This window comes from Nerophis lumbriciformis, linkage group LG33, assembly GCF_033978685.3.
Source record: "Nerophis lumbriciformis linkage group LG33, RoL_Nlum_v2.1, whole genome shotgun sequence".
In the NCBI taxonomy this organism is placed as follows: Eukaryota; Metazoa; Chordata; class Actinopteri; order Syngnathiformes; family Syngnathidae; genus Nerophis; species Nerophis lumbriciformis.
The window spans coordinates 8,592,799-8,612,500 of record NC_084580.2 but is presented as its reverse complement, the minus strand read 5'-3'; the positions used below and the strand labels follow the sequence as shown (position 1 = coordinate 8,612,500).

Here is a 19,702-nt window from a genome sequence, read left to right as displayed (position 1 = left end):
TTACTGTACGTTGAGAAGATATACGGGCTGCCAAATAGGAAAGAGTGTACTCACTTTTGTGGGATATTATACATTACTTATTATATTACATACCCCATGATGCAGGATAGCAGGAAGCAGAAAACAAAGGTGGCGTCAACCCAGTCTTCAAATGTGACCGCCTGCATGTCAAAACACATGAGGAAGTTAGTGTGTGTGACGGAGTTTTTGTAGATATGGGAAACATCTTACACCAAGATGGCTACCTGGTGTAAGTCTCCAGTGAATGCACTTGCCAAGAGTGTGGGCACCACAATAATGAGTGCATTGTAAAACAAAACGCCATATTTCCCAAGGCCCTTAAAAAAGAAAAAAAGAAGAGTGATCCTGGGTACACAAACTAAAGCTACCACAATCATTAAACATGACACCAGTGCACACAGTTATACAATCAGCTAGTCAACGATTAATGGCTATTTGGTCACCTCTGTGCCAATTTTCATCTTGGTGTAAACATTGCTGGCTGCAGTGAAGACATCATTAACCAAGATGAAGGCGTAAGCTTCCACATCAAAGGCTAGATCCGAACTAATAGGAGAAAAAAATTAGTTATTCCGTAAACGTTCTGCCATTTCAAAAAGTTGAAACCGTACCTAGCAGCAATGACGGCACCAAAGACGATGGTCACAACGCTGTACACAAGTCTTCTGGGAAATGTTTTTCTAAAAAATAAATAAATAAATAATAAATGGGTTGTACTTGTATAGCGCTTTTCTACCTTCAAGGTACTCAAAGCGCTTTGACACTACTTCCACATTTACCCATTCACACACACATTCACACACTGATGGAGGGAGCTGCCATGCAAGGCGCTAACCAGCACCCATCAGGAGCAAGGGTGAAGTGTCTTGCTCAGGACACAACGGACATGACGAAGTTGGTACTAGGTGGGGATTGAACCAGGGACCCTCGGGTCGCGCACGGCCATTTTCCCACTGCGCCACGCCGTAGGGTAATATGTATGTAGGGTAACAATCTAAAAAACATTACAAACACTAGACACGTACTCTCTTTGACTGCAGAGAGTGTGAGACGATTATGACAAGATTAAGCTCAACAACCCACCTGGTATATTCCAAGCATTTGTATACGGTATAAGCTGGAAGTTAATTAAGATGTGAGCTGTACTGTGAAATCTTTGCACTCGTGGCATGGCTGTAAGACCATGACGACGTATTTGGTTTGTTATATTTTTTGCGTATATCAACGTATTGAGGTATAGTATCTAGAAAATACAGTAGAGAATAAACCAACCTTAATAAGTACACTTCCATGGTCATTGTCATCAGTATGGTGAATTTCCGCAAGACTGTAAACATGGGTAAGCTGTGAAGCCATTGAAAACAGAATTATTAAAAATAACAAATATTAACATATGGAATCATATCACATTCATGTCTAAACCTGAGCTTTTTGGTGCTGGCCAGTCCTGTGATGTGATTCCCCATGTACAGCAAAGGAAGAGGGAAAACCTGCCAAAAATAAATATAATTGTAAATACATAATATAATTATAAATAAATACATAATAATTATAATATAGTATTCAATTGCGGAAATAATGTGCTAACCTTTCTTGTTATTCTGGTTACACAAAAACATGGTTGTGCAACTCTATGAATTATGCCTAGCAACAAGCTGGTATGAATGACAAAGAACAAATATTTCATAGCAAATAGTGGACACTCTTGTTCGTGCCAGCTCTCCCTGTACTTTATTTATTTGGTGGTGTCTGCTTCTCCATGTTACCAAGGAAATAGCATAGTCAGCATGAATCGTGTATTTAACTTGACTTTGCGACAAAGAAGATTGGTTTTATGTCAGTACAGTTTACAGTATATGATAGTAAACAGTATCAATTCAAGTTGACGTGGATGATCCTGTACTTCACAGGTTTCCCTGTTCATAGTCTGCATAGTCTTGTAAAAAGTAATATAATGAGAATTTTTATTTTTAAAATGTATATTGTGCCTGGCAACAAGTGGCTGTGGAAAAACTGGTAATGTAATGAACACAAGGAAAAAAATAAATACATTTTGATTATCTATTGTACTTTGCTGTGTTTGCCGGCTGTATTTTAGATGTGATGTTCGACAAAAGATCACATTATACTCATAGGCTATTTGTTCTTTTGTGAGAAAATGTATCAAGTCAAGTTGTATTTATTGTATGTAGTACCAATTCACAACATAAGTTATCCCAAGGCACTTTACACACACAAAGGACTAGGTCCAGAACCATTTCACTCATACATTAAAGAGAACTACAAACCCTGTTTCCATATGAGTTGGGAAATTGTGTTAGATGTAAATATAAACTGAATACAATGATTTGCAAATACTTTTCAACCCATTTGCAACCCATATTCAGTTGAATATGCTACAAAGACAACATATTTGATGTTCAAACTGATAAACTTTTTTTTTTTGCAAATAATCATTAACTTTAGAATTTGATGCCAGCAACACGTGACAAAGAAGTTGGGAAAGGTGGCAATAAATACTGATAAAGTTGAGGAATGCTCATCAAACACTTATTTGGAACATCTCACAGGTGTGCAGGCTAATTGGGAACAGGTGGGTGCCATGATTGGGTATAAAAACAGCTTCCCAAAAAATGCTCAGTCTTTCACAAGAAAGGATGGGGCGAGGTACACTCCTTTGTCCACAACTGCGTGAGCAAATAGTCAAACAGTTTAAGAACAATGTTTCTCAAAGTGCAATTGCAAGAAATTTAGGGATTTCAACATCTACGGTCCATAATATCATCAAAAGGTTCAGAGAATCTGGAGAAATCACTCCACGTAAGCGGCATGGCCGGAAACCAACATTGAATGACCGTGACCTTCTATCCCTCAGACGGCACTGTATCAAAAACCGACATCAATCTCTAAAGGATATCACCACATGGGCTCAGGAACACTTCAGAAAACCACTGTCACTAAATACAGTTTGTCGCTACATCTGTAAGTGCAAGTTAAAGCTCTACTATGCAAAGCGAAAGCCATTTATCAACAACATCCAGAAACGCCGCCGGCTTCTCTGGGCCCGAGATCATCTAAGATGGACTGATGCAAAGTGGAAAAGTGTTCTGTGGTCTGACGAGTCCACATTTCAAATTGATTTTGGAAATATTCGACATTGTATCATCCGGACCAAAGGGGAAGCGAACCATCCAGACTGTTATTGACGCAAAGCTCAAAAGCCAGCATCTGTGATGGTATGGGGGTGCATTAGTGCCCAAGGCATGGGTAACTTACACATCTGTGAAGGCACCATTAATGCTGAAAGGTACATACAGATTTTGGAACAACATATGCTGCCATCTAAGCGCCGTCTTTTTCATGGACGCCCCTGCTTATTTCAGCAAGACAATGCCAAGCCACATTCAGCACGTGTTACAACAGCGTGGCTTTGTAAAAAAAAAGAGTGCGTGTACTTTCCTGGTCCGCCTGCAGTCCAGACCTGTCTCCCATCGAAAATGTGTGGCGCATTATGAAGCGCAAAATACGACAGCGGAGACCCCGGACTGTTGAACGACTGAAGCTCTACATAAAACAAGAATGGGAAAGAATTCTACTTTCAAAGCTTCAACAATTAGTTTCCTCAGTTCCCAATCGTTTATTGAGTGTTGCTAAAAGAAAAGGTGATGTAACACAGTGGTGAACATGCCCTTTCTCAACTACTTTGGCACGTGTTGCAGCCATGAAATTCAAAGTTAATTATTATTTTGAAAAAAAAAAAAAAAGTTTATGAGTTTGAACATCAAATATCTTGCATTCAATTGAATATGGGTTGAAAAGGATTTGCAAATCATTGTATTCCGTTTATATTTACATCCAACACAATTTCCCAACTCATATGGAAACGGGGTTTGTAACTAAACCCCACATTAGCAAGCACTTGGCAATAACGGCAAGGAAAAACTTCCTCAAGGGAAAAAACCATGGACACTGACCCAGATTCTGAGAGGTTTGTCTTAGTTTGGTTGAGATCGAAAGATAGAGTAGAGCAGAAAAGTTGAAGGATGCAGGGGCTACTTTGATACATTTTGTACATTAAAGCAATGTAGCTCAAACAATATATGTTAATTTATCTGAACAAAACATCTACATCTTAGCTTTGTGTATATATTTTATCTAATCCCTTGCGATATTTGAATTCTTATTATCAATCTTGATGAACAATATTAATATTTTGCCAAATAAAACCGTAGGCCCTTTTTCAGGGCAATAACATTTATTGGAACTTTCCCACTGTGTTCCCACCAAAAACTGCCTGGGTAATTTTAGTTCTTCAGGAACCTTTCGCAGTTCCTCCTAGCTAGGTGAGACTTTTCGAAGCAACCCGGAAACTTTTCGGGGGCTGGCTGTACTGTCGAATGCTGTTTGGTTGGACACTGTTGGGGCTATTCCTAAAACTTATTTTGAAACACACGATCGTCATTTACAGTATGCAAGATGACTTGTTCATTTCTTATTTCTTGTGTAATTGTATTACAACAAACTTGACAACAAAGAGAAGGAAGAACGGAAGGAACTTTTGACTTGTAGCAACTTTTGTGGGGCATTTTTGTGCTGAGGAACACTGACCTGTGGAACTATCTTGCAGTGTTTTTACTCAGCCATAGTCTTTAAACCACCCACATCTAAACACGGGTAATGGAGTTCTAATGTTACCTAGCTCATAACATCACAATATATATCTGCCTTAAGCCACCTGGAAGGCCTTACTGACAACAACTCGTGATCTGATAGGCTATCGCAACTGTCTATCAACTGTATGTCCCTGTTCACTTACAGTGCATAGACGCCAGCATTGTTGAATCTGAGGGCTTCGGGCAGATTTCGTACAGCATGGCAACATAAGCCAGCTGAATTCTGATTGGATAAAAACTCTATAACCTAAGACAACAGCTCTGGAAGGAGCATAATATGACATGAAGAGAATATGAATAGATATTTAGGGAACGTAAATAAAAAAATACTTTTATCTTTAATTATGATAATGATATTTGGTTATGTTAAGCCAGCAGAGAAGGCCTTGCTGGCCCTGACGGCACACCACTGCTAGAATGGTGTCACAGGCCAATAAAAAATAAGCTGCGAGCAGCAATTGGCCCCTGGGCTGTACTTTGGACACCCATAAAGTAGAGGGACAAAGGGTAGATAGAGACGGACGCTTGTACTAGAGTGTTTTAAGTCTCGTCTTAAGACCCACTTTTTTTCTCTGGCTTTTAACACTACGTGAGTTGTGTGGTCCTCTGTGTTTTTACATTTTTTATTTCTATTTATTGGCCTAAGCTGTTTGTTTACATGCTTTTTTTATTTCTCTTTGCTATTTGGGCTTATTGGACCCTAATCTTCCCGCGGTATTTAAAGGAATGATGAAATATGTCTGCCAGATGCATTGTTGCAGGTGGTAGCAATACAACTAAAGAAGGTGTCAGCCTGCATACATTTCCTAATGATAAGAGGTGAAACAGAAGAATAAGTGCGTATTACATTTTTAGAAATATGTAGATATAATCTTAACAGGTATATTAAGACTAGTTTTGACAAAATGTTACAATGACGAAATATAGCCAAATTTTTCATGCATTTCTTTAGATATAAAAAAAATTTGAACTAGAGAAACAAAACGTTTTCACATTGTCATTATGGGTTATTGTGTGTAGAATTTTGAGGATAAAAATTAATTGATTCCATTTTGGAATATGGCTGTAACATGGGTTCGATCCCCTGGCCCGGTATCTTTCTGTGTGGAGTTTGCATGTTCTCCCCGTGACTGCGTGGGTTCCCTCCGGGTACTCCGGCTTCCTCCCACCTCCAAAGACATGCACCTGGGGATAGGTTGATTGGCAACACTAAATTGGCCCTAGTGTGTGAATGTGAGTGTGAATGTTGTCTGTCTATCTGTGTTGGCCCTGCGAGGAGATGGCGACTTGTCCAGGGTGTACGCCACCTTCCGCCCGAATGCAGCGGAGATAGGCTCCAGCACCCCCCGCGACTCCAAAAGGGACAAGCGCTAGAAAATGAATGGATGGATGGATGGACCCTAATTAGAATAAAAAAACAAGAATCATCTTTTTATATGATGTACTTACACCATAAGTAACAAACGTGTACTTCATGTTTAGTAACATGCTAATTCTTATTTTTACACTTTTTTTTTTCCAAATTCCATTGTATCTTATACTCTGACACCACTAGATGGCAGTATAAGTGTCCACATAAGGGCCATAAGACCCCAATTCAGTAGTGTACACAATTTTGGAAATAAGAACTAAAAGGTGCTGTCCACGCATGCGGCCACTAAGGCCTTTAGATGTTTTAAAATCGTTTTTAATCATATTTATTTATTTTGTTTTTATTCAGTTGTTGGTGGAGCTACGGTTTTTGATTGATTGAGACTTTTATTAGTAGGTTGCACAGTGAAGTACATATTCCGTACAGTTGACCACTAAATGGTAACACCCGAATAAGTTTTTCAACTCCTTTAAGTCGGGGTCCACTTAAATTGATTCATGATACAGATATATACTATCATCATAATACAGTCATCACACAAGATAATCACATAGAATTATGTACATTATTTACAATCCGGGGTGTGGAAGGGGGCGGGGGGGTTAGGTTTGGTTGTTATCATCAGTCATCAACAATTGAGAACAGAGAAATGGATATTGGAACAGTGTACGTCTGACTTGGTAGGATATGGACAGCAAGTAGTGGGCAGAGAGAGAGAGAGAGAGAGAGAGAGAGAGAGAGAGAGAGAGAGAGAGAGAGAGAGAGAGAGAGAGAGAGAGATCAGAAAGCATAAGAAAAAGTATCTGCATTTGATTGTTTACATTTGATTATTAACAATCCGGGGAGGGTGTTAGTTTAGGGTTGTAGCTGCCTGGAGGTGAACTTTTATTGCGGTTTTGAAGGAGGATAGAGATGCACCTTCTTTTATACCTTTTGGGAGCGCATTCCACATTGATGTGGCATAGAAAGAGAAAGAGTTAAGACCTTTGTTAGTTCGGAATCTGGGTTTAACGTGGTTAGTGGAGCTCCTCCTGGTGTTGTGGTTATGGCGGTCATTTACGTTAAGGAAGTAGTTTGACATGTACTTCGGTATCAGGGAGGTGTAGCAGATTTTATAGACTAGGCTCAGTGCAAGTTGTTTTACTCTGTCCTCCACCCTGAGCCAGCCCACTTTGGAGAAGTGGGTAGGAGTGAGGTGTGATCTGGGGTGGAGGTCTAGAAGTAATCTGACTAGCTTGTTCTGGGATGTTTGGAGTTTAGATTTGAGGGTTTTGGAGGTGCTAGGGTACCAGGAGGTGCATGCGTAATCGAAAAAGGGTTGAACGAGAGTTCCAGCCAGAATCCTCATGGTGCTTTTGTTGACAAGAGAGGAGATTCTATAGAGAAATCTCGTTCGTTGGTTGACCTTTTTGATTACCTTGGTTGCCATTTTATCACAGGAAAGATTAGCCTCTAGAATGGAACCTAGGTAGGTGACCTCATCTTTCCTGGTGATAACAATGTCACCCACTTTTATAGTGAAGTCATTGACTTTCTTAAGGTTGATGTGGGACCCAAATAGGATGGATTCCGTTTTACCCAAGTGTTTGGATAGCTTGTTGTCAGCGAGCCAGGTGCAAGTTCTACAGAGTTCAGCACTGAAGATTTTCTCCACCAGTGACTTGTCCTTGTCTGATACCAGCAAGGCCGAGTCATAGTATTTGCATCTTGTTTTTAATATTTTTGCGCAGCACTTTGGCATCATTTTTGTTGTTTAAATGTGCTAAATAAATAAAGTGGATTGGATTGAAATAAGTGGTTGGTGCGACTCTTATCACCAAAAAACAGATTTGAATCAATTCAGAAATACTTACTTTCCAGAATATTCCACTGTCAAAATCTTGAAAGTGCACTTTTTTGCTCATTTTTGCCACTTGGAGAACAGCAAGGGTGGTGAGCATCTGCAAATATAAAGAAGTAGATACAGTTGTCATACTTTGACAAAACAAAGCGCACCTGACTGACTCACCTGGCCCACCCCTAGGCACATATAGGACGGAAACCTGTGAAATAAATGAAAACTTTAAAGAGAAATACTTTGATTTGTATTCCTACAGCAGACACATTTCCTTTATTGTCGCCGCCACAGCGCCGCCTACCTGAAGCTCGTCAGAACACTTTTGTTTACCACTGTGATGAGAAGCGAACTCGCGGCGTAAAAAAGAGCGGAGGTTAGTTTGACAAAGGCCGAGTGTTGTTCTTTTTTGCCTTCTTCTTGTTTTTGGGACGACGCGTCCATAGTTGTCACTCCTCAGCCAAACTGGCTGGACTCCACTCGAGGGAAGTCTCGGCCACTTCCGGGATCCAGTTGTTGGGATAAGGTGGGCGGGGCCAACGTCCCTTAAGGAAGCGTAATGATAAAAAATACTTTATGAACCACCATTAGGTTTAGGGTGGTAATAGTACAACTAAAGGTACAAATGTACACATTAACCATTTCATGGGGTACACTCGCACAATTTAGTGAGATTTAAAACATCATCAATCAACATACTTGCCAACATTGAGACCTCCAATTTCGGGAGATTTGGAGGGGGTGAGGTGGGCGGGACCAGGAGGCGGGGCTAAGGGGGAGGAGTATATTTATAGCTAGTATTCACTTAAATTCAAGTATTTCTTATATACATACTTGCCAACCTTGAGATCTCCGATTTCGGGAGGGGGCGGGGGCGTGGGGCGTGGTTGGGGGCGTGGTTAAGAGGGGAGGAGTATATTTACAGCTACAATTCACCAAGTCAAGTATTTCATATATATATATATATATATATATATATATATATATATATATATATATATATATATATATATATATATATATGTATAAGAAATACTAAGCCAAGTATTTCATATATTTATATATATATATATATATATATATATATACATATATACTGTATATACACATATATATATATATATATATATATATATATATATATATACATATACATATATATATATATATATATATATATATATATATATATATATATGTATATATATATATATATATATATACAAGAAATACTTGACTTTCAGTGAATTCTAGCTATAAATATATATAAAATAAATACTTGAATTTCAGTGTTCATTTATTTACACATACACACACACATAACACTCATCTACTCATTGTTGAGTTAAGGGTTGAATTGTCCATCCTTGTTCTATTCTCTGTCACTATTTTTCTAACCATGCTGAACACCCTCTCTGACTATGCATTGCTGTGTGGCACGCACAAAAGTGCTTTCATCAAATGCACTAGATGGCAGTATTGTCCTGTTTAAGAGTGTCACAACATTGCTGTTTACGGCAGACGAACTGCTTTACGGTAGACGAAAACGTGACTGCTGTTGTTGTGTGTTGTTACCGCGCTGGGAGGACTTTAATGAAACTGCCTAACAATAAACCCACATAAGAAACCAAGAACTCGCCCTCCATCATTCTACAGTTATAACGTGATTGGGCAGGTACGCTGTTTATATCGTGGGAAAGCGGACTCAGGTCCGCATGGACCTGAGTCCGCCTGAATTTCGGGAGATTTTCGGGAGAAAATGTGTCCCGGGAGGTTTTCGGAAGAGGCGCTGAATTTCGGGAGTCTCCCGGAAAATCCAGGAGGGTTGGCAAGTATGATTATATATATATATATATATATATATATATATATATATAAATGATAAATGATAAATGGGTTGTACTTGTATAGCGCTTTTCTACCTTCAAGGTACTCAAAGCGCTTTGACACTACTTCCACATTTACCCATTCACACACACATTCACACACTGATGGAGGGAGCTGCCATGCAAGGCGCTACCAGCACCCATCAGGAGCAAGGGTGAAGTGTCTTGCTCAGGACACAACGGACATGACGAGGTTGGTACTAGGTGGGGATTGAACCAGGGACCCTCGGGTCGCGCACGGCCACTCTTCCACTGCGCCACGCCGTCCCCATATATATATATATATATATATATATATATATATATATATATATATATATATATATATATATATATATATATATATATATATATATATATATATATATATATATATATATATATATATATATATATATATATGTCTTAATAAGGTTATCCAAAAAATAGTGCTCGATACCGTAGTAGAGCGCAATATATGTATTATGATATATGATATATGTTCCCTCAATCATCAGGAGATTTTCTCCTGATGATTGAGGGAACCCCCCCTCATGAAACAGGCCTGTAGAGATGAAATAGTCTTGTGATTTTTTTCCCACACACATATATATATATATATATATATATATATATATATATATATATATATATATATATATATATATATATATATATATATATATAAAATAAATACTTGACTTTCAGTGAATTCTAGCTATATTTAAATATATATTTATATATATATATATACATATATATATATATATATACATATAAATAAAATAAATACTTGAATTTCAGTGTTCAATTATTTACACATACACACACATAACACTCCTCTCTACTCATTGATGTATTTGAAAGTGCAATGCTTTGCAGCCAGTAGCACAGCCTTTGAAGGAGCATAGGTATGTGCAGTGTAATATTCTGGGTTGGAGTCAATAACCAGGCGAGGGGATGAAGTTACGTCTCTTTACTTCATACTTCAGAACCGACTCCCAAACCGTTGGCCAACCAAAAAGTTACATTTTGGTTGGCCAACGGTTGTATTGCGCATCCTGACGGCAAGTGTGGGAGTCGGTTCTGAAGTATGAAGTAGAGAGCGGACGTGACGACAGGCTGTCCTCACTCAGGTCCGCACGGACCTGGAGGGGGCGTGCCTTAAGTCCGGCTGAAAATCGGGAGAAATTCGGGAGAATGGTTGTCCCGGGAGATTTTCGGGAGAGGCACTGAAATTCGGGAGTCTCCTGGAAAATTCGGGAGGGTTGGCAAGTATGTCAATCAATCAATCAATCAAAGTTTATTTACATAGCCCTAAATCACGAGTGTCTGAAAGGGCTGCACAAGCCACAACGACATCCTCGGCTCAGATCCCACATCAGGGCAAGGAAAAACTCAACCCAACGGGATACAATGAGAAACCTTGGAGGGGACCGCAGATGTGGGGACCTCCTCCCCTAGGCGACCGGTGCAATGGACGTCGAGTGGATCTAGTTAATAGTGTGAGAGTCCAGTCCATAGTGGGGCCAGCAAGAGATCGTCTTGAGTGGAGACAAGTCAACAGCGCAGAAACGTTTCCCAACTGATGCACAGATGAGTGGTCCACCCAGGGTCCCAACTTTGAACAGGTAGCACGTCATCTGTGGTTACCTAATCTGTGCCCCACGCCCCTTCCTTCGTGAGCAGAAAAGAGACGGCAGATCAACTGGTCTAAAAGGGGGGTCTATTTGAAGGCTAGAGTATACAAATGAGTTTTAAGATGGGACATATTTGCCAATCTTGAGACCTCCGAATTCGGGAGATGGGGGGCGGGTTGGTGGTAGCGGGGGTGCATATTGTAGCGTCCCGGAAGAGTTAGTGCTGCAAGGGGTTCTGGGTATTTGTTCTGTTGTGTTTATGTTGTGTTACGGTGCGGATGTTCTCCCGAAATGTATTTGTCATTCTTGTTTGGTGTGGGTTCACAGTGTGGCGCATATTTGTAACAGTGTTAAACTTGTTTATACGGCCACCCTCAGTGTGACCTGTATGGCTGTTGATCAAGTATGCATGCATTCACTAAAGTGTGTGTAAAAGCCGCATATATAATGTGACTGTGCAGGCATGCTGCTTGTATGGAGGACAAGCGGACGTGTGGACAGGTTGTAGAGAACGCTAAAGGCAGTGCCTTTAAGGCACGCCCCCAATATTGTTGTCCGGGTGGAAATCGGGAGAAATTCGGGAGAATGGATGCCCCGGGAGATTTTCGGGAGGGGCACTGAAATTCGGGAGTCTCCCGGGAAAATCGGGAGGGTTGGCAAGTATGAGATGGGACTTAAATGCTTTAGCACATTAGCACAGGGGAAAGCAACCCACATTTTTGAAAGAGCCTTATTGGACCAAAAATACAAAAGATAACATTTGCAAAAAATTAAAAGCTTTATATAAGGGTTATAATGAAGGCAACACATGAAGTAAGTGTCTATATTAGCCTACTATCAAAGGCTGACGCAAATCTTCGTTGACAGAAATGTTGTATTTTGATTTTTATTCTGCACATTTTTGCTACATTGGAAATCATTAGTAAAATGGAAGCTTATCACAGGATGAGATAACTTCTGGAAATTACTGGCTCAGAATGGCCAAAGGTGTGTGTGTCCAAGTTTAAAGAAACGGCAGGCTGTCTTCTTCTAATGGATTTATTACAATCTTTGCAAGCTGGGTAAAGTTTGCTGTGGTCTGGAACAACATGGCACACAAACAACTATGAGAAATGCAGCCAATATTACATAAAAGATAGTGTGTCATGAGACATGCAGATATAAATTCAATACACAGAGGACATAAGTAAAGGCAAATGAATTAGCTCAAATATACCTACAAATTCGAGGCATAATGATGCAATATGTACATACAGCTAGCCTAAATAGCATGTTAGCATTGATTAGCTTGCAGTCATGGATTGACCAAATATGCCTGATAAGTACTCCAGTATATCAGTAAAATCAACAAAGCTCACCTTTGTGCATTCACACACAGCATAAAATGTTTGGTGGACAAAATGAGAAAAAGAAGGTGTGGCATCAAACACGTCTTTCTGTGGCATCATCGGAGAAAGTTGTACAAACTACGATGAGTTCAAGGATCGCTGAAACTAGTAGGACAAAACGGCGCTTGCCAAACACTCTCATCAGTGAAGCATGTATAACATAAACAGTGGGATTTCTAACAATTAGGAAGGTTTGTGTCATGTTTGTTCTCCTACAGAAAATATATTAAAACAAATAATATTTTTTTTTCCATTTTCACGCATCTCTGAAAGAGGTCCAGGGAGCCACTAGGGTGGCGCTATGCGGCTCTAGAGCCGCGGGTTGCTGACCCCCGCATGAGCAGTACAAATACAAGCACAGTAATACTTGTGTTATTAGATAGATACTGCCTTTAAAAGGCCCAAAAATATGATTGTATTTTTCTGCAAAACGCTTATCTTGTTCCCAATCTGCCACCAGAGGGAACTGTTTCATTTAACCAAATGGAGCCAAGGTTCTCTTAATATGGTCGTTCCTCATTTCCTGGAATTTAAAACATGATGTTTCTTGCTTATTTTTTCAAACAAGATTTCATTTTCTTTTAACATCCTTTCCAAGCACTTAAAACATGACGTTGCTTGCTTATTTTTTGTAAACAAAATGTAATAAATTTTTTTGACAACTTGAGTTACACAGCCATCAGTGCCAATAACTGAGTGTCCCGCTCTGACATGTTTTTACCAGTGGTGGTGATCATAAATAAAGATAAAAGTTATTTTTAATTTACTTTTCCTAAATATCTAAAAGAATTCATATTCTCTTCATGTCATATTATGCACCTTCCAGCGCGGTTGTTTTTAGGTTATAGAGTTTTAATCCAATCAGAATTCCGCTAGTATATGTTGCCATGCTGTACCAAATCTGCCTTCAGAATCAACGATGCGGGCGTCCGTGCACTGTCAGTGAACGGGGACATACAGTTGATAGACAGTTGCGATAGCCAATCAGATCACAGGTTGTTGTCAGTAAGGCCTTCTAGCTGGCCTCATGCTGAACATGACATTTGTCAGGCTTGGTAAAAAAGATAGGACTCAGATGCAGAGTAGGGAACTTTGACAGGCTTTTATTTTGACAGCTTCCTTTCACCTCCAAAGTCAAGGAACTACAATATCTATATTAACCAAAAAACGAATCGGCGAAAAAGGTTCCAAAAATTAGGAACAACCGAAAATCACTCCGAACGGAGGAAAACACAAAAGCAAAGACGAACTATAATTGGCGCCGTATATGCTATAAAATGTATTAACAATAAACGCTCCAACAGGAGGAAGAAACAACAGCTATGAAAAATTCTACACTATCTAATCTAATAAAGTTTAACAAAAATTGTCACTCAAAAATTTGAGGAAAGAATAAAAATAACTGATAACTCACCACTTTGGCTGAATAAACCATACTTGCCAACCTTGAAACCTCCAATTTTAACACTCATCTACTCATTGTTGAGTTAAGGGTTGAATTGTCCATCCTTGTTCTATTCTCTGTCACTATTTTTCTAACCATGCTGAACACCCTCTCTGATGATGCATTCTGCTTCGTCTCCTTGTTGTGTGCGCAGTTGTGCACTGCACGCTCTAAAAGCCCTAGATGTTATTGTCACATACGCATGTACAGTACATGGCAGTATTGTCCTGTTTAAGAGTGTCACAACATTGCTGTTTACGGCAGACGAACTGCTTTATGGTAGACGAAAACTGACTGCTGTTGTTGTGTGTTGTTGCCGCGCTGGGAGGACGTTAATGAAACTGCCTAACAATAAACCCACATAAGAAACTAAGAACTCGCCCTCGATCATTCTACAGTTATAACGTGATTGGGCAGGCACACTGTTTATATTGTGGGAAAGCGGACGTGAAAACAGGCTGTCGACACGTCACTCAGGTCCGCCTGAATTTCGGGAGATTTTCGGGAGAAAATTCGTCTCGGGAGGTTTTCAGGAGAGGCGCTGAATTTTGGGAGTCTCCCGGAAAATCCGGGAGGGTTGGCAAGTATGTGAATAAACTAAATAACAAAAAATCACTCTGCTTAGGAGGAAGAAAGGAAAACTCAAAATAGCAACGATGTTAACGAGACTGTGATTGAATACTCACTTGTCATTCCAAAGTGAGTATCCAATCACTAGTTTCGATTTAGCAGGAAGCAGAAAGTGTTGACCCACAAAGAAGGAGAACAAAACGTTGATTAGGTTACCTACTCATTGGCCTAGTGGTTAGAGTGTCCGCCCTGAGATCGGTAGGTTGTGAGTTCAAACCCCGGCCGAGTCATACCAAAGACTATAAAAATGGGACCCATTACCTCCCTGCTTGGCACTCAGCATCAAGGGTTGGAATTGGGGGTTAAATCACCAAAAATGATTCCCGAGCGCAGCCACCGCTGCTGCCCACTGCTCCCCTCACCTCCCATGGGGTGATCAAGGGTGATGGGTCAAATGCAGAGAATAATTTCGCCACACCTAGTGTGTGTGTGACAATCATTGATACTTTAACTTTAACTTTAGATACATATTTTCACTCGAATCAACCGACTATGAGGGGTTACACGGCGTGGAATGGGTTCTGCAAATTGTGAGTTCAAATATTTTACTTCTTTATTTTTTCACGTTTAATATGTTTTGTGCAATTTTAATTTTGACAGTACCATATAAGATATGTTTTAGTTGCTGATGTGGGTTAATTGATTTTTTAAATGCGCCAGAAAATAACCTGTTTTGTACACTGTTGACGTGATTCAATGGTCAGTAGTGCGTAAAAGTGTTTCTGTAAAGTGTTTATCCAGCAATGGTCATGTGGTGACATCAATTACGGTATTTTGAGAGGTAATCATTGAATTTATTTATTATTATTATTTATTAGCCTTTATTTAACCAGGTAAAATCCCATTGAGATCAAAGATCTTTTTTCCAAGGGAGACCTGGCCAAGAGGGCAGCAGCAAGGTTACATTAAAAACAGTAAACAAATACATAAAACATCACATTTACAACATTGAAGTCGGACATCACTGAAGGCCTAGGTGGGAAACGCACGGCCCGCCACTGGTTTTTACTGTATAGTAGTGGATACAGGAACAAATGCTAAATATTTAGGTTGTACGGTTGCACCTACCTAACAAATGTTTGTTACATTTGTTGTCATGATCCGTGGTCGGATCATGTTTTGTGTTATCGGTTTGTTCTGGACTCCTTTTAGTTCCTGGTTATGCACTTTCTGAGTTTAGTCACCATGGTTGCTTATGATTTTCCCCTCCTTTTCGCGCACTTGTTGCTCATCAGAGACTACTATTTAAGCCTGTCATTTTCAGTTGGTCGTCCTGGTGACATTGCTTCTGTTACCCATGTTACCTGATAATACCTCTAAAATCCATGCCATAGTTCCCTGCATTCCAAGTAAGTTTTTGTTTACTGTCCATAGTTTTGCCTTTGTGGTAGTTTTGTTTCTTAGCCAAGTTTATCTCCGTCTTGAGCGTGCCTTTTGTTTGTACCCTTTTGTAGTTCAGTGCTAAAATAAATAATGTCCTTACCTTCACGCCATGTCCGATCCAACCTTTCTTGCATCTCGGGAAAACAAACCCCCCAAAGTCCACGCCATGACAATTTGTGATTAAATAGTGACAATTTAATTACTAGGTACAGCTGCTTTTATAAATTCTGCCTTTGCAAAGGCCAATCTTTGTTTTGTTTTTTAGTCTTGAAAGATAATAAATCAGACAGGCGCTTATATTTGAAAGAACACCTCTTTATTTGAATCCCTAAAATCAAAACAGTGCGTTTGGCAAGGTTTAAAAAACAAAAAAAAAGGTAACATTTGAGCCAAAAGCGTTTCAAGCCCCAGGCAGTATCAGTGGGAGCAGTTAAGAACAGGAATGTAGTTAATCTGTTACAATCTGTTCATTATCAGACGCCAAGGTTGGTTATTTTGCAGCATGGATGAGAGCAAAATAACATCACTGCATTTCAGCGCTCTTCCTCCGCTTCATTTGCATTATCTGCCGCCGAACTTGCTTCAGATGTATCCTCACTTTGGGATGAGCACAGATTGGCTTCCTCCTGCCCGCCACGTAAAGGCTGTGGAGATATTTACAATTGAACACTTTGTCAACACATTTGTACAACCATTGACCACCATCTATACATACACAATCGATCGGCAGGATTATCTGTATCGTTGCGCAATTGAATCCCTTCTGTTAACCATATTATACAACACTATTCTATACTATACTACACATTTTGGGACATACACTATATTGCCAAAAGTATTTGGCCACCTGTCTTGCCTCACATATGAACTTGAAGTGCCATTCCATTCCTAACCCATAGGGTTCAATATGATGTCGGTCCACCTTTTGCAGCTATTACAGCTTCAACTCTTCTGGGAAGGCTGTCCACAACATTGTGGAGTGTGTTTATAGGAATTTTCCACCATTCTTCCAAAAGCGCATTATTGAAGTCACACACTGATCGAGAAGGCCTGGCTCTCAGTCTCTGTTCTAATTCATCCCAAAGGTGTTCTATCGGGTTCAGGTCAGGACTCTGTGCAGGCCAGTCAAGTTCATCCACACCAGACTCTGTCATCCATGTCTTTGTGGATCTTGCTTTGTGCACTGTTGCACAGTCATGTTGGAAGAGGAAGGGGCCCGCTCCTAACTGTGACCAAAAGGTTGGGAGCAGGGAGTTGTCCAAAATGTTTTGGTATCCTGGAGCATTCAAAGTTATTTTCACTGGAACTAAGTGAACTCCTGAAAAACAACCCCACACCATAATTCCTCCTCCACCAAAATGTCACACTCGGCACAATGCAATCCGAAATATAGCGTTCTCCTGGCAACCTCCAAACCCAGACTCGTCCATCAGATTGCCAGATGGAAAAACGTGATTCATCACTCCAGAGAAGGTGTCTCCACTGCTCTAGAATCCAGTGGCGACGTGCTTTACACCACTGCGTCCGACGCTTTGCATTGGACTTGGTGATGTATGACTTAGATGCAGCTGCTCGGCCATGGGAACCCATTCCATGAAGCTCTCTGTGTACTGTACGTGGGCTAATTGGAAGGTCACATGAAGTTTGGAGCTCTGTCGCAACTGACTGTGCAGAAAGTGGGCGACCTCTTTGCACTATGCGCTTCAGCATCCGCTGACCCCCTCTCTGTCAGTTTACGTGGCCTACCACTTCGTGGCTGAGTTGCTGTTGTTCCCAAACTCTTCACTTTTCTTATAATAAAGCCAAAAGTTGACTTTGGAATATTTAGGAGCGAGGAAATTTCACAGTTCCCAAACATTTACTGAGTGTTGTTAAAAGGAAAGGCCATGTAACACAGTGGTAAAAATGCCCCTGTGCCAACTTTTTTGCAATGTCTTGCTGCCATTAAATTCTAAGTTAGAAAATTACGTTTCTAAGTTCGAACATTAAATATCTTGTCTTTGCAGTTTATTCAATTGAATATAAGTTGAAAAGGATTTGCAAATCATTGTATTCCGTTTTTATTTACGAATTACACAACGTGCCAACTTTTTTACTGGTTTTGGGTTTTGTATAGTGGATTAAGAGTGTACTAAAGGGCGTTTTTTCATTTCTAGAGGGCTTTCAAAATGTAAAAAAACGTTTTTAGAAGGTTGTTAACAGTTTTTCTTTGCTCTAGCTAAGAAACTATTAATTTATAATCAATGATTTACTTGGCCGGAATTTGTCTGGAACCAATTTACCGTGAAAAACAAGGGATGACTATATCACTGTATATTTACTTTATAGGCATTGAAAAAAAAAAAGTTTATCATAGCACTTGAAGCTTACACAAATGCGTTGATGTCACAGGGGCCGCTGCTTTCTTGCATGTGCCATTTTCTGACCATCATGAGTTTAAATCGGGGGACGGAGTCTCTGGTTTTCACGCAGCATTTCGGGAAGCCACCTGCAGTTGAAACACAAATGAAGTCACACAACAAACAATATCTAACTGACCATGTTAATGGCAGTCTACCTTCAGTCGAGTGGAAGGCCAAAGCGCACAGACACAAGGTCACCGCAGTCACTTTCAGGTCCATGGTAGTCAAAGAAGTAAGCTGAAGAAATGTGCGCTTTTGCTCTTTACAGACTGTATATATGCCTGTGCAGGTGCGCTGGTGATGAACACACACACCTGTGTACCCACCCACTGATGAACCAGTCTCCATTCAAACAGGACAGGACATGTTTTTGGCGTCGACTAATAATGCAAAATATTCACAGTAATTACAAACCCCGTTTCCATATGAGTTGGGAAATTGTGTTAGATGTAAATATAAATGGAATACAATGATTTGGAAATAATTTTCAACCCATATTCAGTTGAATATGCTACAAAGACAACATATTTGATGTTCAAACTGATAAACATTTTTTTTTTAGCAAATAATCATTAACTTTAGAATTTGATGCCAGCAACACGTGACAAAAAAGTTGGTAAAGGTGGCAATAAATACTGATAAAGTTGAGGAATGCTCATCAAACAATTATTTGGAACATCCCACAGGTCTGCAGGCTAATTGGGAACAGGTGGGTGCCATGATTGGGTATAAAAGTAGATTCCATGAAATGCTCAGTTCGTTCACAAACAAGGATGGGGCGAGGGTCACCACTTTGTCAACAAATGCGTGAGCAAATTGTTGAACAGTTTAAGAAACACCTTTCTCAACCAGCTATTGCAAGGAATTTAGGGATTTCACCATCTATGGTCCGTAATATCATCAAAGGGTTCAGAGAATCTGGAGAAATCACTGCACGTAAGCAGCTAAGCCTGTGACCTTCGATCCCTCAGGCTGTACTGCATCAACAAGTGTGTAAAGGATATCACCACATGGGCTCAGGAACACTTCAGAAATCCACTGTCAGTAACT

The 19,702-nt window shown here is 39.9% G+C and overlaps 2 protein-coding genes across 4 annotated transcripts in view; both read right to left on the bottom strand.

Annotated features, from left to right (window-relative positions):
- The window catches only part of slc35d2 (solute carrier family 35 member D2), an 18,735-nt gene extending 10,327 nt beyond the window's left edge, over positions 1-8,408 (bottom strand). Inside the window, exons 1-9 of one of the 3 annotated variants that reach the window (XM_061928172.1) lie at positions 8,205-8,408; positions 8,075-8,108; positions 7,920-8,006; positions 1,444-1,511; positions 1,294-1,365; positions 633-701; positions 465-567; positions 246-338; positions 94-161 (exon numbers count right to left, since the gene is read on the bottom strand). In XM_061928172.1, coding sequence (XP_061784156.1) covers positions 94-161; positions 246-338; positions 465-567; positions 633-701; positions 1,294-1,365; positions 1,444-1,511; positions 7,920-8,006; positions 8,075-8,108; positions 8,205-8,344 — 734 coding nt within the window. In that variant the 5' untranslated portion in view covers positions 8,345-8,408. The remainder of the gene's footprint in view (positions 1-93; positions 162-245; positions 339-464; positions 568-632; positions 702-1,293; positions 1,366-1,443; positions 1,512-7,919; positions 8,007-8,074; positions 8,109-8,204) is intronic. The other 2 variants (XM_061928173.1, XM_061928175.1) reach the window with 2 other exon arrangements.
- An 8,136-nt stretch (positions 8,409-16,544) lies between these two features.
- Positions 16,545-18,917, bottom strand: ccl27a (chemokine (C-C motif) ligand 27a). The gene is made up of 3 exons (XM_072912187.1): positions 18,808-18,917; positions 18,621-18,738; positions 16,545-16,894 (listed from the first exon to the last, which is right to left on the bottom strand). The coding sequence occupies exons 1-3, from the start codon at positions 18,869-18,871 to the stop codon at positions 16,774-16,776; spliced, it is 303 nt and encodes a 100-aa protein (XP_072768288.1). The 5' UTR covers positions 18,872-18,917; the 3' UTR covers positions 16,545-16,773.
- Positions 18,918-19,702: the final 785 nt, after the last annotated feature.